Source organism: Cricetulus griseus, chromosome 5 (assembly GCF_003668045.3).
Source record: "Cricetulus griseus strain 17A/GY chromosome 5, alternate assembly CriGri-PICRH-1.0, whole genome shotgun sequence".
Taxonomy (NCBI): domain Eukaryota; kingdom Metazoa; phylum Chordata; class Mammalia; order Rodentia; family Cricetidae; genus Cricetulus; species Cricetulus griseus.
Window position 1 is genome coordinate 26857209 of NC_048598.1, and position 27930 is coordinate 26885138.

The 27930-nt window shown below is 44.8% G+C and overlaps 1 protein-coding gene, 1 long non-coding RNA gene and 1 pseudogene across 5 annotated transcripts in view; all 3 read left to right on the top strand.

Moving 5' to 3' along the window:
• Positions 1-27930, top strand: part of Mpzl1 (myelin protein zero like 1) — a 47157-nt gene that overhangs the window by 17611 nt on the left and 1616 nt on the right. The window contains exons 2-7 of one of the 4 annotated variants that reach the window (XR_004770042.1): positions 5469-5635; positions 9035-9248; positions 10072-10204; positions 12917-13022; positions 23358-23668; positions 26993-27154. Coding sequence is in view for 2 of the 4 variants with exons in the window: in XM_027417131.2 (XP_027272932.1) it covers positions 5469-5635; positions 9035-9248; positions 10072-10204; positions 12917-13022; positions 23358-23459 (722 nt within the window). In the remaining 2 variants the exon portion in view is untranslated. Of the gene's footprint in view, positions 1-5468; positions 5636-9034; positions 9249-10071; positions 10205-12916; positions 13023-17435; positions 17484-23357; positions 24710-26992; positions 27155-27930 lie in introns of those variants that run through there. The other 3 variants (XR_004770041.1, XM_027417132.2, XM_027417131.2) reach the window with 3 other exon arrangements.
• LOC118238825 lies at positions 5642-8899 on the top strand. Its single transcript, XR_004770043.1, has 2 exons — positions 5642-8667; positions 8785-8899. It is a non-coding gene; the product is annotated as an uncharacterized LOC118238825 (long non-coding RNA).
• Positions 15678-15797, top strand: LOC113835983 (annotated as a pseudogene).

Here is a 27930-nt window from a genome sequence, read left to right on the forward strand (position 1 = left end):
GCTGTCTGAGTCCATAATAATTTAACTATGTTTTTCCACTATAATAATTGAAAGGGTGGGGGGGTGGGTAGGACAAAGCAAACCATTCCTAATTGTTTCAGGAACCAGTGAGAGCACTCTTTGCTTGGGCTGCACGGGGTGTAGCCTTCGAGGGAAACCTGTCTTCTAGTTTCTCTCTTCACTCACTCATCAGGAGAACATTTCTGACAAGACACCAGCCCTGCTCATTTTGCAAGGTCAGAAGAAAATTGGATTCTAGACTCTGTCATCGAATAGAAACCATGTGCAGGTTTAAACAAGAGAAACTGTTGCAGCTTGTTTGGTAAAAGCCGGTTGGATCCTAGCTGCTGCCGTGGCATAGAAACCACCTGTGGATTCAATTTGAGTTGGAAGAGGCGAGTCTGGTCTCAGAATGGGGGGCCATGATCCAAAGGAGCCAGAGCAGTTGTGGAAGCTGTTTATTGGTGGCCTGAGCTTTGAAATGACAGACAATAGCTTAAAAGAACATTCTGAGAAGTGAGGAACATTTACAGACTGTGTGGTAACGAGAGGCCATCAACAAAACATTCCAGAGGTGGCTGCAGGAATGTGTGCTGGACCACACAGGGTTGATGGGCAGGTGGTGGGACCAAAGAGCCATTTTTAGAGAGGGGTCTATAAAACCTGGTGCACATTTAACAGGGAAGAATTTTTTGTTGGTATTAAAGACGATACAGAAGGATACAAGCTGAGAGACTCCTTTGAAAAGTATGACAGATTGCAACCATCCAAGTTCTGGAAGGCAGGCAGAGTGGGGGGGGGAAAGAGAGGATTTGCTTTTGTAACTTTTGATGATCATGACCCAGTTGATAAAATTGTTGTTCAGAGATACCAGCTGTCAATGGGCATAATTGTGAAGTGAAAAGGGATGTTTCTAAACAAGAGACACAGTCTGCTGGCTCGCAGGAAAGTCTATCAATGGGCAGAATTGTGACGTGAAAGAGGCCGTTGTGTCATGGGATACAAGAGATACAGACTGCTGGATCGCAGAGAGGTTGGGGAGGTGGGTCTGGCAACTTTATGGCTCATGTAGGAAACTTTGGCTGTAATTTTGGTCTTGGTGGAACGGGAGGCTATGGTAGCGGAGGTGGTGACAGCAGACAGAGGTAGTTACGGAAGTGGTGATGGTGGACATAATGGACTTAGGATATGGTGGCCACTGTGGTAGTGGTTATGGTTCCAGTCATAGGAGATGCTGTGGTAGTGGTGGTCATGGACCAGGATCTGCAAACACAGGAGGTGGCTGTGGGGCAGGAGGAAACTTTGGTGGAGGCAACTGTGATGGTGGTGGTGATGACGGTGGCGATGATGGCGGTGGTGGTGGTGGGAACTACAATGATTTGGGGGATTATAGTGGACAACAACAATCAAGCTATGGATCCACACGAATGAAGGCAATGTTGCAGGATGCTCTGACAGTCCCTAGGGTGGTGGCTACGGGGCTGGTGGTGGATCTAGTAGCAAAAGGTTTGACCAACAGCAGAAAATGGCTACGGAAGACAGCAAGGAGTTGTCAGGAGAGCTGTAGGTTACTTTGAGATCGTCCTCCCAAATACATTAGAGGAGCTGTAAAAAAAAGTCAGCCACGGAAGGAACAATGCATAGTGGTAAATGTCACTGCAGCTTAAACAGGAAACCCTTCCTGTTTAGGGCCGTCATAGCATGGTTTGCAAAACGTGCAACTGTTTACTAATGCCGTGTAGTGTCAATTAGATGTACATTCTGGAGGTCTTTAATCTATTTCTTTTCATTACACCCAGTATATTGCCCTGTAAATTGTAGAAGTGGTGCCAGGAATAAAAAAAAAAAAAAAAAGGAATGTTTAACTTTAAAAAAGAAAGAAAACACATGCAGATTTAAGCAAGAGAAGCTGTTACAGTGTGCCTGGTAAAACCTGGGTGGACTCAGGCTGCTGTTATTATGTAGAAACCATGTGCAGGTTTAAGCAAAGGTTTTGTCCCCCACGGCTTTCTCCTGAGATAGCTATGCAGAACATTTGATACAATACTTTCCCTTTAGCTCTCATCATCAGGACTGTCTGAGATACTCCCAGGCTTGTCCTTCATGGTGCTCTCCATACTTTGATACATTCCTGGCTTGCTTCAGAACAGTGGGTGCTGCCACATGTTTGAATGAGGTGGAGGATAATGCCTTAAGCAATGAGAGGACTGGCTTGATTCTGGATCCTGTAGGGGAGGCCCTGGAAGACTTGAGCAGAGTGATGCAATTCTACCTGTTTTTTTTTTTTTTTTTTTTTTTTTCACAAAACCTTCCTGACCTCTCTGTGGAACACTTGAGTAGGAGCAGTTAGGTGGGAAGGGATGGAAGTAAAGACACCGGTTAGGTTAGGAGGCCATTGATGTCGGCTAAGTGAAAGTGCTGGCTTAGACCAAGGCTGTAGTAGTGTGTCCCTGAGAGATTTAAACTGTTTTAAAGTAGGGAGAATAGCTTTGGAACAGGTGAGGAAAGGGACTTGGGACTCTGGAGCCTGGAATGACCTTTTATGTCGAGAGCAGACACAGGAAAGCCAGGCCAGTGAACAGGAATTAGGAGTTTGATTTAGGCATATCAAATTTGTAACAAATGTCAGTTGTGTCATCAGCTTTAATGTGAGATGAAGTCTCAAAAAGGAGCATTAAATGTGTGTGGGTCACAGGGATTATCCTGGGGCTCTTTAACTTACGGAGATCGGGACGGGGCTTGGGAACAGGCAGAGCGATAAGAGAATCCAGGGACAATCTAGAACCAGACTAGAAAATTTAAAGGAGCAAGGATGAACTCTGTCAGATCCAAAGCCACAGAGAAACCCTGTCTGGGAAACTCCCCCACCTCACCCCCCCAAGGAGGTCGTTACATTCTTTAGCAAGAACATTTTGGTTGGAGGAGCAAGGATGTAATTGGGTTTCTTCATGAGAAAAGAAAGGGAGAAATTAGACACTGGAACTGTCTGGAGTTAGAATTTGTAGTCTGGCTCTAAGAGTTATGTGTTCAAATTAACTGGTGATAAGGTGTCTCGGCATGAAAGGTCACTTACTTTAGTCACCAGCTTTAAGTAATTAAATAAGACCCATCTCACATAGACTGCTGGAAACCTCCTAGGTATCTGGCTAGGCTTTCTCTCAAAATCCTTGACTCTAAACTCTGCTGCCTGGCTTTCTTTTTTTCTTTTCTTTCTTTCTTTTTTTTTTCTTTTCTTTCTTTTTTCTTTTCTTCCTCTTCTTTTTTTAAATAGGCTCTCACTGTGTAGGCCAGGATGCCTTCCACTCATCATTGTCCTGCCTTGGGCTCCAAATGCTGGGATCTCAGGCCTGTGTGGCCTCACCTAGTTACCCCCATGCAACATCTCAAGGAAAGCGCTCTTTGCATCTGGACCCAGGGCAAGGCTCTAACTTAACAGAAATCCTTGGGAAACTTTGTCTATGGACTTTAGAGACTGGAATTGGAGTTCTCACCATCTGAAGAAAACATGTCAAAACCACAGAGTAAGTCACAGTGGCAAGATAGTCCTCCTGCAATGAGCTGGTTAACTAGTCTCTCTTGTGCTTTGTCGTTGGTTCTGAACCCAACTCCCCCAGGGCTGCTTTTTTGCCTGCCCACAATTGCAAGGCACGTCTTTTGTTTGCTTCTAGTCTCAAAGAAAGGCTTATTTTTGAGGTTTGGACCACAAATAATAATCCATTGTTCCCTATAATAATAATCCACCCTCTGTGAGTAGAAAAAAATTTGCCTGATGCAGTGTGGCTATCAGTTTATTTAAAAGAATAGCCAAAGTGCCCATTATATTCTGAGAATAAACATTTGCAGGATGGTTGGGAGGAATGAGGGGGTGCTCTTATTCTCCTTGGCTAGAGTCACAATTAAGCCTTGGGGAGAAAATGACTGTCGGTCCCATGACAATGATGGTCTGTTACATTCTAAGTAATTGAACATAGCAGGTATTTATTCCAACTATCTCTTATAAGAATACCTTATTTTGCAGATGCGTATTTTTAAGTTAACAGTTTCAGGGCAAATGCATTTAGCCTGTGAAAGTGTCTCTGTTTGAGTGAAGACTTTTACCAAGGCTGCCTCCTCTATCCGCTCCCACAGTTGCCTCTAATTACAGATGGGGGGGGATGGTGGTGGCGACATTTTAAAATTGCAAATAGTAGACAAATTTTAATTAGCATTCCCTGGACTTAGGCTAACTGAACAAACATGGAGAGTGAAATACAAATCTAAACCAGTATGATCAGCTCTTTCTAAAGGACTCATGTCCCTAGCACAGGGAAATTTTAAGGGAGGTAAGATTTCATTTACAAAACCAAATACATATTTTTCTGCCTTGAGTCTTTTTTTTTTGGATGCTGAGGGCACCAGATCTCATAATAGATGGTTGCGAGCCACCCTGTGGTTGCTGGGAATTGAACTCAGGACCTCTGGAAGAGCAGCCCATGCTCTTAACCTCTGAGCAATCTCTCCAACACCAATTCGGTGATGTTTAGGGCAGTGAAATATTATATATGATACCTTAGAGAGGGATATACATTGTTTCACTCACTGTTAAAGCCCATAGGACTTAGAGAAAAAGAGTCTTCACAAGAGTGAGCCCTAATGCAAACTAGAGACCTTAGTTAACAGTAATGTAGCAAGGTCTGTTTATAATTGAGGCAAATGTATCACGCTGATGCCAGATGTTGATGACAGAGGAGGGGATAAAGTTTGTGGGAACTCTACACTTTGCATTCAGGTTTCTGTAAACATGAAGCTGCTTTTACTGTTTGTTTGTTTGTTTTTTGCCAATTTTTAAGGTGTGTTTATTTTATATGTATGTATGTGCACCACATCCAGGAGGTTGGATCCCCTGGAACTAAAGTAATAGATGGTTGTGAGCTACCATTGTGAGAATTGGGCCTAGGTCCTCTTCAAAAGCAAAACGTCCTTTACACTGATGAACCATCTTTTCAGCCCCAAAAGTAACTCCTCCCACTCTCCAAGCAGGATTTTACTATGTTTCCCTGGCTGACCTGGAACTCACTGTGTAAACCAAGCTGTACTCGACTCATACAGTCTGACTCCTCTGCCTCTGGAGTGCTGGGATTAAAGACATTTGCCACCACACCTGGTTCCTTTGTTAATTAAAAGTAAAAAAAGAACTATAGCCAAACTAGTGAAAAATATTTAATTAATAAAAATCATTACCTGCAATCCCAACACTAAAAAAGGCCAGAGTAGGAGGATTCTGTGTTCAAGGTCAGCCTGGACTATGTTGTTAGGCTCCATCTCCAAATAAAACACATGCCTCCCAAACAGTTAAAACCAAACCAAACCAAACCAAAAAACAGTGAGCAACTACTCCGGAGAAATCCAGTACCTCTCTTTCTTTGGTAAACATGTACTGTGGTATTTCTACTAAATCCTGATCTTAAACTTTGTTCTTTTCTCTTCAGTGACAGCCAGAATGTCAGCCCTGGAGGTACATACTCCCAAGGAAATCTTCGTGGTGAATGGGACACAAGGGAAGCTGACGTGCACATTCGATTCTCCTAATACAACTGGATGGTTGACCACAGTCTCCTGGAGCTTCCAGCCAGACGGCACCGACAGTGCAGTGTCGGTGAGAACCGTCCTCTCACCCCTCCCTTCTGTCCCCCTCTTCCTTCTGTGGTCATTGCTTCTCACAGACTGCTCTATTGCTATCATGTGATCAGTGGTCCACTCCTACCATCCATCCCTTTCTTCTCTTGCTTTGTAATGTTCCAGGAAAAAGTTTGCTCTGCATCTCATAAATGCAGCTTATTCCCTTGTCTTTTTATTTACTTCTCTTGCCCTCACCACCCACCTCTGACCATCAGATCTCATTTGGAATTATTCACTTCCGCAGGGCAGCCTCTACTGGGCCATGCTGACTGTAGTCACATTTTATCCCGTAGTTTTCCAGCTTATATTTGCTCCATTTTTTATTTCTATTTATTTTATTTTATCTGTCTGCCTGTCTATATCCCACACATGGAGGTATATATAGTCCCTTGTGATGTAATGATGTTTTTGTTTTTTAATTGGGCTTGTAGTGTTTTTTAATTGGGCTCCAGTATTTACTGGGACCTTACCATGCCATTGGTATGCAAGGTCTTGGAGCTGGAGAGATGGCCCAGTGGCTAAGAGCACTTGCTGCTCTTCCTAAAGACCCAAATGGTGGCTCACAACCGCAATTCCAGTTCCAGGGGATCTGATTCCCTCTTCTTGCCTCTGAGGACTTCTGTGCACACATGGTACACAGACATAAATGCAGGCTAAACATCTCTGTACATAAAATGAAACTAAAAGGGCTCAGGGAAAGTGTCTTTGCTCTTACCTGAGAGCAATGAGAAGTGACCCGGCGAGTAGCTGCCAGGGTGATGGGGGACACAACAGAAGGAAAGTACTAAGAAGATGGACAGAAAAAGTACATTGGTGTTATTTTATTCCCTCCTTGATGCTGTGATAAAATACTCTGTCAGAAGCAACTTAAAGGAGAAAGGGTTTTATCTTGGCACACAGTTCACAGCCCAGTCATTATGGAAGGAAGAAGTCAAGACATCTTGAAGTATCTGGTCACATCACAGTGACAGCAGGGAAGCAGAGAATGGCAAGTGTGTACACAGCTCACTTCTTCCTTTCTATACTGTCCAGATCCCAACCAGGGAATGATGCCAAGCACAGTGGGCAAATCTTCCCCTATGAGTTAACTAAGTCAAGACAATCCCCTCAGGCATGCTCAGAAACCCATCTTCCTGGTGTTTCTAGATTTCATCAATAATTGAAATTAATCATCATAGAAAACCAGTGACTGGCTAGAAGCTAGTTGTGTAGTGGGTGCTTGGTAGACATGGACCAGCTGTTCTGATTTGCGTCTATAAAATGGAGCTAATGAAACCTCCCACAGAGGGGCGTTGACAAGAGGAAAGCTCACAGTATGGTGTTTAACTTTTGAGGCACTAATATAGAATTCATGTACTGTTGTCCTGTTGGTCCATTGTGTGTCCTTTAGATACTGGCTCCTGCTTTAGCAATGTTGTACACTTTAGATTGTCAGTACTTGAGAGGTAAAGAATGCCAGCCATCATTCAGTAAAAGTATCTAATACCTGAGCCAGGTGTGATGGTACACACCTTTAATCACAGCACTTGGGAGGCAAAAGTGGAGGGATCTCTGTAAATTTGAGGCCAGTCTGGGTCTATAGAGTGAGTTCCAGAACAGCCAGGGTGACATAGTGATACCCTGTCTCAAAAAACAAACAAACAAAAATAACAACAACAACAAAAAAAAACACAAACAGAATGGCAACTCTTCTCTGGCTGATGAGTGCTGTAGTTTGAATGTGTTCCCCAAGAGTTCATGTTGGAAGCTTAGTCCCCTAAGTGTTTTTTAGAGGTTGTTAGGGTGAGATTAGGTAAAGTGATGAGAGTATCGACCCATGATGCATTAGTCACTCTAGAAGCAGAGAGTCTTGCCCTAGAGCACTTGTTCTATCTTCCCATATGATCCCCTCTGCCATGTTCTGATGAAACAAAGCTCCTCTCTAGCCACCAAGCCAGTGTCAGCACCGTGGAGTTCCCACAATTCAGCCTACTGCTTACAGATACTCAGTCTAGGTGCTGGCTCACTGTATGCCTAAGCCATAGTCCTTTTTCTATGAGAGAAGATGGGGGGAAGAAAGGAAGAATGGACCCTAGCCATCTCCACCACTCCTCAAGGAATACAGCAACTTCCTGTTGGGTGCAGATAGATGTGAGTCCCTTATGGTCTCCCCTGGGAAAACTCTGTAAATGACCATAGTTACTATAATCAAAACAGCTTTTGTTTGGCCCAAGTGGCTTTGTGTTAAAATGTGATATCAAAAGTGTCTACTCCCAGTGGGAGTGGTGGTGGCATTTGGGAGGCAGAGGCATGTGGATCTCTGAGTTCAAGGCCAGCCTGGTCTACAGAGCGAGTTCCAGGATAGCCCAGAGTACACAGAGAAACCCTGTCTCAACTCCCCCCCCCCCAAAAAAAAAGAAAAGCTATGTACTCCTTGTTGAAGTTAGTTTCCTGAGGAAAAGCACTGTGTCTAGGTGGAAGAAAAGTCTTGGGTGAGCATTTACTAATGGAGAACCTCTAAACATAATATCTGAAAGGACAGAAAATGTTAATTTAACTTCCTTCCTAGGTCTAGTTGGGTATGATTTAAGTAAGGCAAGAAATGTAGAATGCCTGCCCTGAGGTTTCTACTTTTAGAGTAGCTGTGAGAGCGATAGGAGGAATCCAAAGAAATGTCTGGAGAGTCGATACAGGGATTCTGCTTCTATGAGTAGAGCATTAGTGAGGAACATGGCCAGTATTCCATAGACGAAAATGGATCACACATGTTTATTTAAGAGTGTCTAAAAGAAGACCCTTAAATTTGGGGGTTTCTCTTCTGCTTTAGGATGTCAGGGGTTTATTCAATATATAGAACATAAATATAACCTGAGGTTAAAAACTTCTGTTTTTCTTTTCTGTCTTTAAAAAAAAAAAAACAAAGTCTCTATTATGTAGCTCTGGCTGTGTTAGAACTCACTCTGTGGACCAGGCTGGCTTGGAACTCACTGAGATCTGCCCACTTCTGCCACCTGAACGCTGGAATTAAAGGTATGCGCCACCACTGCCTGGCTGAAGAGTAGATTTCTAAGCTCATTTTTTTATGCTATAATAAAGTGGCAATGACTGACTGGGTAATTTAAAGGAACACAGATTTATTTCTTATAGATCCAGAGTCTGGAAAACTGAAGACCACTGAACCTGGCATTGGGCTAGGACTTTGTTGATGTGCCATCCTGCAGGGGAGACCAGAAAGATGAGAGAATAAAGGCCCCTTGCCAAACCCTTGTGTGATTTGCTGTCTTTCTGTGGGATTTGTTTTAGAAAGAACCCCTACAGCACAGCATGGCTGTGACTTACAGACGACAAGAACTCTGCCTTCGAGGGTAGCTCATATCTTCTTGTTTTCTCATTGCAGTTTTTCCACTACTCACAAGGACAAGTATACATTGGGGACTATCCACCATTTAAAGACCGAGTCACCTGGGCTGGGGACCTTGACAAGAAAGATGCATCAATCAATATAGAAAATATTCAGGCTGTTCACAATGGCACCTATATCTGTGATGTCAAAAATCCTCCTGATATTGTTGTCCGGCCCGGACACATTAGGCTCCACGTGGTGGAAATAGGTACTTCCCACAGTGGTTGATGTGATGGGACACGGTCTCTTTTATCATGTATAGCTGGAGAATAAGATTTACATTTCAAGGTGCATTTGGAAGGAAATGTTTTGGGAATGTATTTTTATGGTGTTGGATATCAAACGCTGGCCAAGTATTCTAGCACTGAGCCACATTCTAAGCCCTGCTGGGTCGACTCTTGCCTTTCAGCTGTGTTTCCCATCTCTGTGGACTCAAGACTTAGCCCAGCAGAGCTGATGATTGGGGAACTGCTGATTAGTCAACACAACAAGTGGCTTCCCTTTACACACCTGTGTCTGGAGCCGTGGCTTTGATTTCAGGCATATTAGTTGTTTGGTGTTAAGAGCAAGAATGACCAAATTCACTATGGCTGGATGAAGTAGGCTTTAGGAAAGGGAGACTGGGCCTTTTGGTATTGTCTAGGATGATATTTTAGTGTCTTTTACAGCAATACAGAAATTTCTCACCTCGTTTAAAGATGTGAAGGAATGCAAGTTCCAGTGTCTTCTCTTGAGGTGGCAGCCTGATGCTGGAGATGATTGTTGTAAATTCATATCTCCAGATTTGCTTTGACTGTAGAATGTGGGGGAGGGGTTATGGGTGTAGAAATGCTCGGCTCTCTAGGTCATTTTCAACTGAAATGCCATGGGCATCCAGCTGTGGGTCATTAGATGCCGCTCTGTGTAATTTGGCTACTGAAAGAGGATAAATAAAATGGTAACTACCAAAGGAAGACTCTTATTAAATTAACAAAATTCCATTTCTTCTCTGTGTGCCCCCTTCCCCTACCTCCCCCTGTTCTCTCCTCTAGACAATTTGTTGGTGTTCCTGGTTTGGGTGGTGGTGGGCACCGTTACTGCCGTGGTCCTTGGCCTCACTCTGCTCATCAGCCTGGTTCTGGTTGTGCTCTACAGGAGGAAACACTCGAAACGGGATTACACTGGGTAAGAACTGCTCTTTGTCAGAGAAGGGTTGGAGAGAAGAAGTCAGGCTTTATAAAAACTTACTTTGTAATGGGAAAAGCACCGTGAAGGGTTATCTGCTGTTTGCTTTTCCATCGGGCCCAAGCTGTCCTCGGTGTTGGTGTGAGGAAGCAGATGTCTGGGCTTGCTGTTAGCTGCAGAAAAGGATGCTGAGCTCCCTTCTGTAGTTTCCTTCTGAGGCTTGGGGAGATGAATTGCTCAGCAGTTAGGGGCTGAGTTTCAGTGCCATCCACTCAACAATTAGAATTTTTAAGCCACAGACATCACTTACCCAACTAAGATGTTAATTTTGCCAGGCATGGTGGCACATGTCTGTAATTCTAGTTTTTGGGAAATAGTTCCAAGGACACCCTTGGTTACATAGTGGTTTTGAGGCCAGCCTGGGCTAATGAGACCTTGTGTCAGAATAACAACGGGGCCTGGCAAGATAGTTCAGCAGGTAAAGATGGTTGCCCCCAAGATGAATGACAGGGTTTGATCCCTGAAGCCCATTTGGTAGGAGGGAACTAACTCCTTACAAATTCTTTTGACCTTCATTTGCATGTCATGGTATACAAGTGTGTGCCTCCCCGATTCACCCCTAGATTCCCCACACACAAATAAATGTAAAAAAAAAAATAATTTAAATGAGAAAAGGTTAAAAATAGTTTAATCGTATTGTGTTGCTACTAATCTTACAAGGGACTTCCCTTTGCTCCGGTATATAAAACACCCCTGGAGATGGTCTGCTAGTAAATGGCCCTCCTAGCTTGGTGTGATGCAGGGATTCTCTTTGCTATAGTTCCCACCCCACTACAAGCTGAGCAGCTTCATTGCTTTGCTCTTTCTTGGTTGCGTGCATCTACAGTGGGAGAAGTAAGAGTTATGTTAAAACATAACAGGAAGAAAGAAGATGTGGCTTTGTTACAATGTCTCGCCAGGGATGTTTGGTGTAGGGCTGTGTCTAACTGCAAGACCTTCTCTTTTCCCTACTCCAGCTGGAAAGCTAACCCATATAAGCTATAGCACTCACGAGGTAAGACTGAGTATGAAGGCTGCATTCATGTTGGTATAGCCTGAGCAGCATCACACACACGAGCTAACTTGAGCCATCCTAGAGGAACTGTGGTTAGAGAGGGTTGCATGCTCGAATGGTGGGAGCCTCTCTGTGGGCTTTGCTGACCTTGAGATGTTAGGGGTGCTGTGTTTAAGCAAGTCTGAGTGTTCTGATTCAGGTATTACTTGCTTGGAATGCATCTCTTCTGCTGACTATTGCTCCCTTGCATGGGGTGTGTTTTGTGATTAAATGTAGAGGAATTGATGGTTTTCAACATGAGACTAATCTAAGGCAGTAACGCTTCAGACCGTAGTTCTCGCTTGGAGTTAATAAAGTGAGCAGGAGCAGGTTTCTTCGGTCCTGCATGGCATCATGGTTGCTGCTGTTCTCATTTTGGTCATCCCTCCTTCCTCCCTATACACCATTTCCTGCTTTTCTTCCTGGGTGTGCTGGGACCTACTTATTTTCCCTTCTTAAAAAACAGCTGACATAGAAGACGCATTGGCATTGTAACAGGGCCAGGTCTCCTCTTCTACTCCACTAGACACATGGTAACTGATCACATTGCCCAGTACTGTTAATATTATGTGTATATGTTCAGCCCATTCCCATTAGTGACACTAACCAGCCTGCTCAGTGCTAATCCAACAGCTATTATGGTCTGTTCATAGGTGTGTCATTTGACTGTACTGAAAACATAAAACATAACATCCAGATGAAGTTAGTGTGTGCATGCATGCCCTTCATGTAAAATATGTGTATGACTTTTATACATGAATTTTATTGTCCGTGATCAAGACCTCCTTTGGGTTCGAGTAATCAAACAGTTTGGCTTAGGGCATGTAGTCTCCCATTCCAGAGAGGGCAGTTTGCAAAGTGCCCAGGATGCTTTGGTCTTAGTAATGACACCTTTGATGTGGTCCCCTCCAGACTCCTTGCTTCTTCAGATAGTATGGCAGCACTAAGGACGCAGCCCTCATAACGGGCTGCCTATTCCGTCTCCCTCACTTATTCATGAGGTAGGACTTTGTAAAGATGTCCCCATGCTTCTCACGGAGTTTAGCCCACGTGACATTCCATGTGGCATCCCAGAGTTTCTCATGGTTCATGACTTCCTGAATGTTTGTGTTTTGAGGTTTTTGTGTTTTTGGTTTTGTTTGGTTGTGATGTTGATAGGGAAACAAAACGTGGGAAACTGAAGAGTGGGAGGAGAAGGGGAGGCACGGAGCCGAATCTGAACGTGGACCTGTGATTCCCCAAAGTCATCTGGAAGAGGCTTTCCTTGCATGATGACTAAAGTGCTTGCCCATTAAGCTAGAAAAACTTAATTCTTTAAATGTTTATCCTGAAGCGGTGGGTGGCGGGAGGAAAAACAGCACACCATACAGAAACAGTGCTGCTACTTGCCGCCCTCAGCAACATGCTGCCTGGGTTAGGCTAATTCCAGAGTTGCAGGAGGGAAAGACAGTTTTAAGCTATAGATGTTCTGGAGCCCCACTGTTTTGTTTTCTGTTGATTTTATGTATCTGTTGCTTCATTGTGCCGTCTTTTGCATCACTATACTTTTTGTTTCCATTTATTGTATTTTTTTGTTTTGTTTTTACATTTGTTCTTCAAATTGTCACTTCATCCATCAGCTGCAGTACATCAGAGCGTTTGTCACCAGTTAAGCAGGCTCCACGGAAGTACCCCTCCAACACAGAGGGCCTAGTAAAGAGTCCGCCTTCCACCGGATCTCATCAGGTAACAGCTGATGGCACTGTGCTCTAAGGTTTGGTACACTCTAACTTCTTGGGTATGAAGGAGAATACTGTGATATTCTCACTGTAGTAGACATGCAGAGACAGAGAGGAAGATGGACCAATTAAAGGGCCAGTCTAAGAAGATCACAGGAAAATGTCTTGCAAAGAACTGATCTCAGGGAAGTTTCCCACCAAACCACCACTAATGTTAATTAAAAGGCGTCTCCTTTGGCCCAAGTACTAGTAGCAAGTGGCTTTGTCAGTGGTAAAACATTCTTCAGTTGCCCAAGAAAGTAAAATTTAATGAACTATATTCTAAAGAACTCTAAGAATTTGGCAGACAAGAGCTGGGTGGCATGTTGTTAGTAAAGTTCTTGGAAGAGGACCTGTGTTCAGTCTAACATAAAAGAAGAGGGGAAACCACATGTGGTGACATACACTTCCAGTGACAGTGCTGGAGAGGAAGGGACAACGGACCACTTAGGCTCACTGGCCAGCTAGCCTAGCCTAACCGGCAAGCCCCAGCTCTCAAGACTTTGTCTCACTGGGCATAGTGGAGCACACCTTTAATCCTAAGCACTAGAGAGGCAGAAGCAGGAGGATCTCTGTGAGTTCAAAGCCAGCCTGGTCTACATAGTGAGTTCTAGGACAGACAGGGCTATGTAGAAAGACTCTGTCTCAAAAACAAAACAAAACCAAAAAACCTGGGGTTGAGGGGACCAGAGAGAAAGAGAGAGAGACCCTGTATCCAAAGGAAAGCGGAAGGCATCTGAGAAACCACATACATACAGGGTAGTCTTTATTTAGCACATGCACATATACTTATGCGTGCACATATGAACACACACAGAGAAATCAGCAGGGAAAGTTGGTGTTCTCAGTATTAATCCTAAAACAAGAAATATATTTCATGACCAGCCACAATGGTCAGGATGCAGAGTACCAGAAAATTTGTTTTCAGGGAAAAGTTGTGGTATTCTTGGTATTGATAATAAAACAGAAAATTGATTTTCTTTAGAAATAAAATTGAGAGGCTGGAGAGATGGCCCAATGGTTGGGAGCTCTTGGCTGCTCTTGCAGAGGACCCTGGTTCAGTTCCCAGAACCCACATAGTGGCTCACAATCATTTATAACTATAGTTCCAGGCAATCCAGTATCCTCTCCTGACCACAGAAGAGGGGAAACACAGCTGTGGTGAATGCACATATGTGCAGGCAAAATACTCAAACACATAGAAACAACATCAAATAAATCTAAAAATGTTTTAATCAAGAGGAAATGCTTAGCCAGATAATTTATCGGCTAGATGAATAAGGACAGGTGTTTGGTTTCTACTTCCTGTGGGAAGTTCTGAAGAGACTGTCTTTCATTTGGAATTTAGTGCAGGACCTAGCACCCTGCTTCATGTTGTGCTTTTGCTGTGTCGTTTTGAGCTGTAGTAACTATAGCTTCGTCAGAGCATCACAGCTTAGTGCCCATGGGGTCTGTGTGCAACAGCAATCATCCTAAGGAGTTTGGCCAATTCTGCTCTACCCTAAAATGGTAACAGCTAAAGGGACTGTTTCACAAACAGTAAAAAGAACACACACACACACACACACACACACACACACACACACACACACACATTATATATGTTCCATGGGTTTTATATGTGGTGAGGAAACTTACTTCAGTGAGGAAACTGAGGCATTGTTCTGAATTTCTCAAAGCACACCACACTATCAGAATTAGGGTTCAAACCCAGTCTCCTAGACAGCAGGCAGCATCAGGCTCATAACCTGTTCCTGTCCTGCCCCCCCTCCCTGCATTGCCACAATATACCTCAGTTTACTGATTTGGGTCCTGACTAGGAATACGGCTGTAATGAAGTCAGAAGAGATACAAAGAGGTTTAATGGCTAAAGAAGCCTTGGGGAGGTTTCATTCTGCCCCTGGAGTAAGGAAGGTATTGCCCTTCTGCTGAAAACGAACTCTTAGTTTCAAACGGTGAAACATGGCTTTCAAGACATTGTAAAATAGGTCACACAACACTCTGATTTCTCAAAGAAAAGGACAGTGCAGGCCCTGTCACTGCACCAGCGTGCCACAGCCTAGTGCAGAGAGGGAAAGTGGAAATGGCTGAGCTCAGCTGTGTCACCGAACTGCGGAGGTGGAACTGAGAGTTTTGGGCTGAGTATAGGTTTGTGCATACATGGTAGAACACTTTCAAGAGCAGGGAAAGAACTATAGTGCTTGGAGCTCACCAGGAGCTGGGAATAGTTTGTAGAGAAATGTAGAGACTACTCATGCTTGGAGTAGTCACACCTTTGTAGGTGCTTAAAGTAATATCCAAATAAAGGGTACTTGACCCATTTTACAGAGCTTGAAAAGAAGCCTTTAGAATTTCAACTCATCCAGAAGTGATTTTGCTGTATGCCACAACAGAATGTAGCAATCCCTAACAAGCCGTGCCCAATAGTGTAAAATCCATAATGTCTGGTGCCGATCAAAAAATGACTAGGCAAATGGCCAGGTGTGGTAACACATACTTGTAATACCAGTACTTGGGAGGCTGAGACAGGAAGAGTGCCTAAAGACAAAGCTGGGCTACACAGAAGCCCTGCCTCAAAGAGGGCCAAGGGAAACAAACGAGACATACAAGAAGCAGGTAACTAGTACTCACTGTGGCGGCACTTATACTAAAATTGGAATGGTACAGAGAAGATCAGCATGGCCCTTGCACAAGGATGACAGGCAAAGATTAAGGGGGGAGGGGAGATGGACAACAAAGATTAGACATGGAGACTATTCAAAATGAAGTATGACAACAACAACAACAAAACTAGAATTTTCCATTTAGTCTTTTTTTGGGGGGTGGGAGTGCCTTTGACTGAAATCATGGGAAGCAAACCTGTAGGAGAACACCCTAACCACACCTGCTCGGGGCTGGCTACAGGTGTGCCTGACCACGCTTAAAAGGTGATGTGGGGAAGGTTTAAGGGTGAGGGGCACGCACATGGTAGCCCCTTCTTCCCTTTCTTCATCGGTTTGCTCTACTTACCTGCCGGCTGGCTAGGTTGCTCTGAGTAAGTAAGGCATCTCCCTAATAAATATCTTAGTATCTTTACCTGACTCCATATTGGAATTCACCTTTTACAAACCTGAAAATGAAAAGGGACTATGTTACGTAAATCTTTCGGCCAAACCGCCTGAACCTCACCGCCACATGTGAGCTTTAGGCCCAAATGAATACACAGAAACTTGTATTAGGTTCAATGCTGCTTGGTCAATGACTAGGATTCTCATCTGTTAGTCCAGTCTTAACTATCATAAACCTATATATTTTATAAGACTTATCTTATCGGATGCCTTATTGGTGTCCCTCCTTGTCGGTGGATCACATCGTGCTGCTGGAACAGGAGCGGAGGGGGAAAGAGGGCCCTTCCTGTTTCTCCTTCGCTTAAATATGAGTCTCCTTGCTATGTCATTTCCTGTCTGGATCATCACTTCTCTACTACATTTCCCAGAATCCTCCCCGACTCCCAGTCCTGCCTAACTTGCTATTTCATTGGCCAAACTGTATTTTACTTAACAGTCAATAAGACAAACATACACAGTACATTCCCCATCAGGACTATAACCAGGCAATGGTGGCGCACAACTTTAATCCCAGCACTCAGAAGGCAAAGGTAGGTGGATCTCTGTGAGTTCGAGGAGACCAGGACTGTTCCACAGGGAAACCCTATCTCAAAACAAAACAAAACAAAACAAAACAAAACAAAACCCAACAACAAAAAACCCAACCCTGAAAAGTAAACTCAGCCACATTAATTACATTGGTTATCAATATTCAGAACACTCCAATTACAAGTTGGAGGGTTATCGATCTCAATGGCAGAGAGTATATTTTTTAGCATTGCACAAAACCCTAGATTAAGTTTCCAAGGTAGAAGATAGGTAGATGATAGATAGATAGATAGATAGATAGATAGATAGATAGATAGATAGCACTTGGGAGGCTGAGTCAGGAGGAGCAAAAATTCAAAGGTCAGTCTGGGCTACTTACAAGACCAGATCTCAAAAAGAAGCACATTTAGTCTGCTGTGGCTATTTTCTAAGTCATGCCAATGCTTTTTAAAAGTTATAACTAATGAAGTTTCTGCCTTGCCTGTCTGTGGAATTTGTAAGTCCATTGACAGCTGGCACAATACTGTGAAATGGAATGGAACGATTTGTAGATTAACTGGGAATTGTTTTCATGATTGATCCCATGGTTGTGCTAGCTCACAATGGAGGCTTCTCTGCTAGGGTTCAACATTTACTTCACATAGCCCTCAGTTCCCACAGTCCTTAGACACTAGCCATCCTGGTGGATGCTTTCACACACCTCAGCACTCCCTTGAAATAATGTGTCTGCGGTACCTCCCTCTCAGGCCGCTGCTCCCGAGAGTCCTGAGAGCACCTCCGTGTAACACGAAAAATAAAAGACCCAGAGACTGATACTGGGGTTCACTGAAGATCAGAAAAGCAAAGCAGCCGGCCACTAGCTCTTACTCTACCTCAGACTGAAAGGCGTTCCTGGCACCACCAAACCTCAGACTGCTGCCTCTCCTCAACGTGGCTGGAGAATCCTGAGATTTCAGTGTCTTCCTATCCTCAATGTGGCTGGAGAATGAATGCCAGCTCTGAGACCTTGTTCCTGTCTTATATACCTCCCTAATGCTGGGATTAAAGGCCTATGATCCCGGTGTTGGGATTAAAGGCATGAGCTCTGTTATTCACTCTTGTGTAGGCCATGGTGGCCTTGAAATAAGAGATCCATCTACCTCTTAATTCTGAGTCCTGGGATTAAAGGTGCGTGCCACCACCACCTGACCTCTATAGCTTGTGGCTGACTTTGCTTTCTGAATCCTCAGGCAAGCTTTAATAAATGATAAACAGTATATCACCACACCTCCGTGGGTGAGGATACTTTGTGTTCACCTTGTGTTCATCCAGGGCTGCAGTGTTATCACTAGAGATAAAGTTCAAGGGTGCTCTTTACTCATCTTCTGCATAGTTTTTTCCCACGTCTTTTGAGACAGGGTCTTGCCATGAGTAGCCCAGGCTGACCTTAAACTTTAAGCAATTCTCCTATCTCAGACTCCTAAATGCTAGGATTACAGGATCACCACTGTGACTCGTTTCAAACTACCTTAGTTTGCCGCCCTTCTGACTCAGCCTTTGACATCATGTAAAAATCGGTAAAAGGAAGAAACTCCGGGCCTCCTTGTGTGCAGTATCTATTACGAATGAGACATTTGCCAGAAGCTCCCACAGGCTTTTTTTCCTAGCCCCTTAGGCAAAAAGTGGGTCACTTCTTCTAGTCACATGCAAAGGCCAGCAATTGTGACTGGCTGAGATAACTTCTTGATTTACGATAGGGACCCAAATGAAGTCTGTAGCCTCAGCAAAAATGGTGAATTTCAGGGACAGGAATAAGGTTCTGCCAATGCAGGAGGCAGGATGGGCTTGGAAGTGAGTTAAGCAGGCTCTGGTTAGACCACGGGGCACCGTAGCGTGGGAGGAAGGATAAGCAAGAAACTTCCCCTTACGAAGCTTCATTTTTACTACAACTGGTTTAAGATGATTTGTATGAATATTGAAGGAGTTGGTTTTCTGGATCCTTTTCCGGAAAGAGTCAATACTTGGCATGCAAAAGACAAGTATCTGGAGAACAGCGATTTGATATGTCACTGAGAAATCCCCAGATGTACATCTCATGCAGCTTCCTTCCCATTTAGTCGTCCCGGGGTCCTGCATGGTGTATTACTTTACCGCTCTGCTTGGCTCTGAAGGCTTATTTGGGCTGAGTCACTCAAGCCACACTGGCAGAGTTGGCCTTCGGATCTAGATCAGTCCGGTTCTAAGACTGAAGGGACCAGCTCACCTTTCAGCAGCCATAACAGCCGAACACGTGCTTGCCATAAACTTGCCTTGGTCACTTAGAGGTCAGATGCCTGCCTTGTGACAAGGAACCAATCAGAAGTTAGTTAGTCACTAGAAAGTCAGATGCCTGTCTCATGACAAGGAACCCATCAGAAGTTAGTCACTAGGAAGTCAGATGCTTGCCTCGTGACAAGGAACCAATCAGAAGTTAGCTGGTGGCACTATGCTTTATGACCCTGGGTGTGCTTTACGGACAAGCGCATAGCAATGACGCACAAAGCATAGCAACCACCCTGGGAGGGCCTATGGGCCATAACAACCAGTTGGCCAATCAACACAGGGCAAGCCCTCCAAGCCTGGAGGCACACCATTAGTGAGCCTGTGCGTACCCCTAGACACTCCCCTTACACTGCCCTATAAGATCTCTTGGGAGGCCCTAGGAACTGTCTTTTCTAGCTGTCCGCCATGGCGGGTGGTTGAAAGACCCGAGTTAACATGGGGTTAGCTCGTTAAATTACAATAAAGCCTCGTGCAGTTTGCAGCAAGCTCTCGAATCCGCCTGGTGATTGGGGTGAACGAAGTCGTGGCCTGGGACCCCTGATACCTGAGTTTTCCAGGGGTCTAACAAGACGTGCAAATTCTTCCCTGCCAGACCAATTCTAATCAACTCTCTCAATAGTCGGAACTGATCTTGTTTGTCTCAGAGTCAAAACACGTGTTTCACTTTTGTGTCTGGCTTTTAAAACACGGTGAAGTAAATCCTGGAAATAGTGTTTTGGCAGCAGCCAGTGAGCACATGAAGGCAGATGTTCTCTCTCGGGCCAGCAGTCAGTGAGCACAAGAAGGCAGGTGTCCCCCCTCAGGCCAGCAGCCTGTGAGCACTCGATGAAGGCACGTGTTTGTAGTGTGGTCTAGCCTGTAATGGTGGCCACATTTGGTCGTCACGGGCCCACGCCTTTGGGCGTGGCTTCATGCAGATGGAAGCAGAGAGGGAAGCAGAAGGCTTGGTCTCGCTTGCTCCTGCTCTTTTTCTTGGGTCAGCTGATCTGGAAAGAAAGGAAGAGAAGTGCTCTCGCGGTTCTTTGTATTTTGTTGTGTAAGATCATTTATCTTGGATCTAGTGAAATCTTTACACCCTTGCCTTCAGGTGTTCCCTTTCAGGCCGGCAGTCGGTGAGCACATGGCGAAGGCAGGTGTTCCCTCTCAGGGAGTGCTAAGGGGTTGAAAGTGAGTCTTTTCAGTCTGTTAAGTAGACACAGATGGGTGGCAGAGTTCAAGGCCAGCCTGATCTATATAGCAAGTTCCAGACCAGCCAAGGTTACAAGAGCCAGACCCTGGTCTCAAGAAAGTGAGTCATATGTCCGAGGGATCCGAGTCAAATTACCTAACCTTGCAGAGTCTCAGATACACTATAAGGACTGCTAAGTAGACTCACTGCTATGCAGAGACTTCCAGAAGAACCCTCATTTTGGACCTTCCTTCCACCTTCAGCAGCACGTTCTAGTATAAAACTAAATTTCGGAGCCGGGCGTTGGTGGCACACGCCTTTAATCCCAGCACTCGAGAGGCAGAGGCAGGTGGATCTCTGTGAGTTCGAGGCCAGCCTGGTCTCCAGAGCGAGTGCCAGGATAGGCTCCAAAGCTACACAGAGAAACCCTGTCTCGAAAAAACAAAACAAAAAAAAAACAAAAAACAAAAAAAAACTAAATTTCACAGAGGTAGAATTCAGAGCTGATTGCCTCTCTAGCTAAACTCGTTCAACTAAAAGAATAGACCATCTCGGGCATTATGCTTCTTGAATTTGTTTTGTTTTGTTTTGTTTGAAACAGGGTCCCTCTGTAGCTCAGGCTGACCCGGAACTGCCTCTTCTTCTCAACTGCTGGGATCAAAGGCCAGCACCACCACACCTGGCTTCTTGAAACATTCTTAAGGCCTGTTTGTGTAGTAAATCATTGGAGTGACGGCCAACCAAAATTCTCACTTCATTGTTTTGTAGTAGCTGTTAGAGGGTGGATGTTGAACAGTGTGCTAAAGCAGCTAGGCCTCAGTGGGTCCGGTGCTACTCTTTTCCTTCTGTATCCTTACTTACCCTCTTCTGACTCTCTTAGAAGCAGTGAGCTCACTTGTTTCCCTGGATTCTCCCGAAGTCCAAAGCGGTCTCCTGATTGTCAAATCAAGGTCCTGAGGCATGCTGCACAGTCCCCAGTGTGCGTCATCTTTTAGTAGCTCCAAAACCAGGCTTCTGAGACCTGTTCTAGGGACCCCACCTCAACCATAGTCCCACATCTAATGCACTATCTTATCCGTCCCTTCATCCGGCCTGGCCCCTTCTAGGTAACCCGGGAACATAGACCCTAACTTACACCTTTTGTTTTCTAAGGGGAAGAAGGAATGGACTAAGCAGGCATTGATCTGTTTCATTGCCTTCGCAGGCAGTCTAAACATGAAACACCACATTGTCTCCCATGAAATTCCTCCTGGAATGTTAGCATTTACTGACTGGTGCAGACAAGTCTGTTTTTCTTAGTTTCCTGCTCACACTGTGTCACGTATCCGCTGCTGTGTAACACCATCACTACAAAAAGAAGTGCTTAAAGCAGCCCGATCTGCAGACCAGTCAGGTGGACGCTCTGCCTTTGGTTTACTGGATGAGTTATCTCAGAGTGTTTTTAAGAGTATGCTTGTGTGACGTGATGCTGGCAGTCAAAGCTGGTATCCGTTGGGCATGAACTGTCCAGCACTAGGTTATCCATAGGTACCATTCCAGTCTCATCATCAGAGTTTATCAAAATGTGCCCGATGCCACCACTTCGCCATCTGTCTGCATAGAGAGTACCTCAGAATTCTGAGAGTGGCTTTACCCAAGTCCAGATAGGTCTGGCGACTGCCTGGTCTTACTCCTAAGCTACCATTACACAGCCTTGCGCCTGTGCCTATCTTCTCTGTAGAAGTCAGAAGAATACTGAACCCTGCAGGATCTCAGCTTACACTTTGGAAGAGGGTGAAGGTTGGGCTCCTGGCTTCAGAGGGTTTGTCTCCTGCTTTTGCTGTTTTATTATAGTAAAAAGCTGAAGTACACCATTGGACTTCTCAAAGTTCCCTGGACAGAGAGAAGAACTGACTTTGGGTCGTACTGCATTTTTTCTTTTTAAACCAGAGCTGTTTTGTTATCTTTATAATTTTGCAGGTTTAATAGGAATTGGGAAAGTCATAAATGTAAACTGCCCTCTGGCAATTGAACCGTTAGCGTCTATCCAGACTTTGTTCCCTTAGAGTCAGGCATCGCTTCGGCTCCCAGAAGCCCAGCCTCTCTTACTCTCCTGGATTGGACTCTGACAGCCATCTTGGACGTTTGTCATTTTCCCCAATGCTGAGGTGGGAGGGGAGAATTTGTAGAGTTTTTCTTTACATTTCTTAGATCGTGATTTTTTTTTTTTTTAATGAACTTGGAAGGACATTTAGCTGGTATTGGACCACAGAGAGGCAATCTGGTAATGCAGGTCAGATGCAGAGGGCATCCCCAGCCTGTCCAAGACCTGAGGACCCGTCCCCAACACCAAAGAAAGGAGGAGTACACAAAACAGCAAACTTTTAATCAGTTGTGGTAGAGTCAGGCTGAAAGGGTTATGTTGTATTTATATTGAATATTTAAAATGTTATGAGGATCTATATGTATAAAGTGGCCAGCACAAATTATATGGATGACATCATTTTCTACCAGGATGATTCTGAAAAATCAAGATCTCAGTGCTCCCTTGGGTTAGTCAAGGGGTCAGTCTAATCCTTATGCCTGGTCCCAGTTGCAAAGGCTGATGAGTGCTTTGGCAGCTGGTTAAATAAGGGACATTGTCAAGAAGGAATGTAATTTTTTTGGGGGGTGGGTTTGAGACAGGGTTTCTCTGTGTACCTTTAGAGCCTATCCTGGCACTCACTCTGGATACAGGGTGGCCTCGAACTCACACCCGGAATGTAATATTTTTATAGAAATGTCTAAGTATATTAGCTGGGCGTTGGTGGCACACGCCTTTAATCCCAGCACTTGGTAAGCAGAGGCAGGCGGATCTCTGTGAGTTCGAGGCCAGCCTAGTCTCCAGAGCGAGTGCCAGGATAGGCTCCAAAGCTACACAGAGAAACCCTGTCTCAAAACCAAAAAAAAAAAAAAAATGTCTAAGTATACACAAAACCAAAGGGAATAACAGAACTAATGTTCACATACCAGCTTTGGTGGCTTCAAGGGATGCCCACTCTGGCTTTAGATCAATCCCAAACATCATAAGAAACCTTGACTTTTCAAAGGGGAGGAGTCCTTGCTTTGAAAGCTGAGAGTATGGCTATAATGATTGCTTCTGTTTCTGGAGCTTAGGAACCATGTTTTTTGGTTTTTGGTTTTTTTTCCCCAAACCTCTAATTTGGCTTCTCTTCTCCAGGGCCCAGTCATATACGCACAGTTAGACCACTCTGGCGGACATCACAGTGGCAAGATTAATAAGTCGGAATCTGTGGTGTATGCTGACATCCGGAAAGACTGAGAGAAGACCCCAAACATATCTTAAGCAAGAAACCAATCCAAACTGGACTCTTGTGCAGAAAATGCCCATAACCACGTGTGGCCTTGACTCGAGCAAGGACAAGCACATGTATACGCATGGAAGAAAATGTGTATAAAGGATATGTATATTCTATTTAATCTTTCTGACTCGAGAGGCCAGCGGTGCATGAAGAAATGGTAGGAGTCTACGTAAGTGTAAATTGTCTTGCTGTTTCTGTGTATTCTTTCAGAGTCATTTCTAATTGGAAAGTTTCAGAAACATCCCTGATACCAAGTGATATGGTTTGCCTTATTGGAGACTTCACACAACTGTTAGTACTTCCAACAGACGTGGCCTTTTCACCTAAGGGCTCAAGCAGTCTTAGCATTTCTTGTTGTTGGAGATGTTCAGTGGAAGTGAGTCTCTCACGGTATCAGAACCATTTTTCCGGTGCTAGCTGACACACACCATCCATTAGCCATGCCGCCTGAGGATCATTTGAGGAGTTTTTGTTGGTGCTGTTCTAAAATATGAGAGCATTTTCAGCTTGAGCTTGTCCTCACCATCCTTCAGTGGATCCTAAGGTCTCACTGATAAGCTGTTGTCACTGTGTGGACAGCACCCAAGGGTATGCGTGGTTAAAAGGGTACAGATTGCAGAGCCCAAGGATTACGATAACATGGGAAAGACTTCAGAGGGGCCAGCATTCTCATTTTTCTTCTCAGCAATTCCAGACACCTCCTGACAGGTGCTTTACTGGCTCCTTGCTGAGTTGAGGCAGTGTCTATGATGCTAGTGTTCAATGGCCTTTGTATGACCTCCCTGCCCAGTCAGAACTGGATCAGCCGGCCCAAGCCAACCTCCCCTAGGCTAGTCGGCAGCTTGGTTCCTGCTGCTTGCAGGATGGTGCTCAGACCTCACGTCCTAACTCCCCACACCACCTCCTTTGGAGTATGTCTATTTCCTGCAACTGTGCATTCTGAGGCCTGGCTACAGATAACAGTGAGATCACGTCCAGATGGCAGACCTGCCCTTCCCATGTCCTCTGACCTGAAGGAGGCGGCATCCTAAAACTTACATGAGAATTGTAAAGAGACACCTAAAAGGAATGGCTTACAGATTAAAATTCCTGTCTGTATTTTCTCAATGGAAATGTATCCAGCTAGGGAGAAATATCAAGTTCATTGTTACTTTTTGATATTTTCATTTGTACTTCTGTGAATACTTTAATACATTTTTTTTTCAATTTCTGAATGGTGGTGTCTGCTTGTTTTTAATCAAAAAGAAAAAGAGAGTGAAGTCTTTTCATTTGTACCAACACAGCCACACCAGCCTTTCTCCTGTATACACCACCTGTGTGCCTACTTCAGGGTCTTTGTGCCACTGCCCCCAGTGCCTAAAACAGAAACACTTGTGCAGGTGTTTCTGTGTGGCCAGTAGCTCCTTAAGTCTATGTTCAGAGGTTCCCTTACAGAGGCTTCTATACGTCTCTCAAGGGAGAACTCAGGGCTGCTGACTTCCTCCTGCGGCCAGGGCTCTGGCTCTTCAGCTGCACAGGCAACATGCCAAGCCCATCCACAGGTCCTCCCGGAGGCCTGGGTCCATCGAGCTAAGCTAGACTAAGAAGGACCCTCTGGAATTCGTTCTGAAAGCAGCAGGGTGGCCTTGATGCCAGCTGGATCTCAGACCCAGCCCTGCCCTATTTAGGGCAGGTGAGCTTTTGCAGAGGAGGAGCCTGGTCTTTGGGGCACTGAAACGGTGACAGGGAAGTAGCCGAGCTCTCCCATGGTGGTGATCCTCCTGAACTTGCTTCCTAGAGAGTCAAGACTATGTTATTCTGACAAAATTTGAACATGCATAAAAGAAGAGTAAAATCAGTCTCCCTAGCCCTCCAGGGGTGATGGTACACACCTGTCCTTGGGAGGTTGAGGCAGGAGGATCAGGAATTGGACTATGTGAAATATCATCTCAAAAATATAAACAAAACCCACAATAAGCCAGATCAGAACTCTAAGGGTAGCAGGCACACACAAGGTACACATACATACATGCAGGCAAAAACTAATACTTAATAAATAAATGTAAAACTTAATATTATGAACATTGAAGGTTAACAAGTGAGAGTAAAGGATAGTGGCACATGCATGAAACCCATTATTACTGTGCTAAACTAAAACAGTTAATTAAAAATATGGAAGCCAGGTGGTGGTGGTACACACCCTTAATCCCAGCACTAGTAGGCAGAGGCAGGGGAATCTCTTGAGGCCAGCCTGGTCTGCAGAGTGAATTCCAGGACAGCCAGGGCTACACAGAGAAATCCTGTCTCAAATTAAAAAAAAAAAAGAAGAAAGAGTGGCAGCAGCCATATGTAACAACATCATCTTGACACATTGAATTAAAACATTACTTCTGTATGTGAGAGCAAGCACATGCCACCTTGTTAAGTGTGGAAGTCAGAGAACAACTTGAAGTCAGCTCTTCCCTTTCAACCACTTGGGTCCTGCAGAACAAACTCTTGTCTGTGTCATCAACAAGCCTCTGAGCCATCTCGTTGGCCAAACAAACACTTTGGAAGATGCATTCTGAAAGCCAGGGCCTTGGCTGTGTCTATTTCCTGGCATGTAGTCAAATTCCCTTTGTCGTGAAAATGGCATTTTTACCAGTGGTTTCTTCAAATCAGGGTCCAAAGGTGGTCCTAGGAAAGATCTGTGGAGTAGGGCATGAGGGAGGCCTATTTTAAAGCCAAAATGGGGTCGTGATGCTCTTGAAGTTTGCCTCGGTTGCACTTTAGCTTTGTGCCAGCAAGGAAGGAAGCCAGCCATCAGTCAGTCACTCCTACAGACAGGACTTCTCTGCTATGGATGTGCCATGGATTTTAAGTCCCTTCTATCTAAACTTGCAGACATTTCAGGCTGTTCCCAGTTGTTGATCTTACTAGTTAGTAATTCTGTGCTTACTTGTCCTTATGAACTATTAAAGGAAAAAAACTGCCAAATGTAAACAGTTTCCAGCCAGAGGAATCAAAGCCCAGGGTCAGACCAGCCCTTCTGTCCCTTGGAAATGGGACCTAACTTCGGAGAGTGTCGGCAGGGGGCCCTGAGGCCCCCTCCCACCTCACATCCTTCCTAAAGCCTTTGGGGAGCTGACAGGAAAGCCTGACTTTGTGGGTTGGAAGAAAAACATTTGGGAGTAGAAGACAGGAGGGAGCTTGGGATCAACAGGAGACCAGCACGCTGGTGGGGCGTGGTCACCAGGAGGGAAACACCGACCTTTCAGCCTCAAAGGGGTCCCTGGGGACCTGCTGCTTCCAGCTTCCATTTCCTCCTGCAAACAGGATGTGAAACTTTATTGTCCTTTCTTGGCTCTGGCATCCGGTTCTTTGCTGTAGGCTTTGTGGTGTGGCCTTTAGTGTTCCAGCCTTTAAGGGCAGGTTGGTTCTTTGTTTTTTGTTTTGTTTTAAGCCTTACTAAATCTGGTGCAGAAAGTCAGACATATTTGATATTCTCACACTTGCTTTTGCTTCTTGCCACCAGAGCTGTGTGGCTGCCTGCCTTTGAGATGCCAGACACCAGCACCTGAACCATGACTCTGCTTGGGTGTGGAGAATAAAGCTAAAGAGAAGCTGGCTTTTGACTGGAGCTTTCTCTCTAAGGAAACTGAATTTTGAATACAGACCATATTCTTGCCTCTTTCTCTGCCTTGGAACATTTTTTTTTTAAAAGATCTTTAAGTTACATTTTAATAGTGCGTGTATGCGTGTGCGTGTATGCGTGTGCGTGCGTGCGTGCGTGCGTGCATGCGTGCATGTGTGTGTGTGTGTGTGTGTGTGTGTGTGTGTGTGTGTGTGTGTATGAGTGCGCGTGTGAACGTGCGCACATACATGCATGTATGTGCCACAGTGCACATGTGGAGGTCAAAGGGCAACCTTCCTGAGCGCATTCTCTCATTCTACCATGGGGATGGGCTCCAGGAGTTGCATTTAGGTCTCACTCGGGTTTGGTGACAAGAGCCTTTACCCACTAGGCTATCTCACCAACCCTCGAAGGTCATTACCTTCTTTTCTTTAGTTAGCTTTTAAACACTTACTAATCTTTAAAGCGTGTGTATGTCGGGAGGTGGCACAGGCACATGGATATAGGTGGGCATGAGAGCAGGAAGCAGAGGGCACCTCACATCTCGCCTGGAGCTGAGTCACTGCTGCTTGGGTGTGAGCTCTGTGACATGGTGCTGGGAACTGAACTCCAGTCCGGCGCAAGGGCAGCATGCTTTCTTAACTGCCGAGCCCATAAAATTTCTTTTACCTAGATGAAATAAATTTTACATTCATTCTGTAGACAGTCTTCTGGAATGTTCAATAGACCCATAAGAATATAGAACATTTAGGAAACCCTGACCTCATCCTTGCTGGCCCAGCAGGACCCCAGAGGTGTGTTTATAGTGTATCCTTGTAAGCCTTTCCTCAAGGACATTG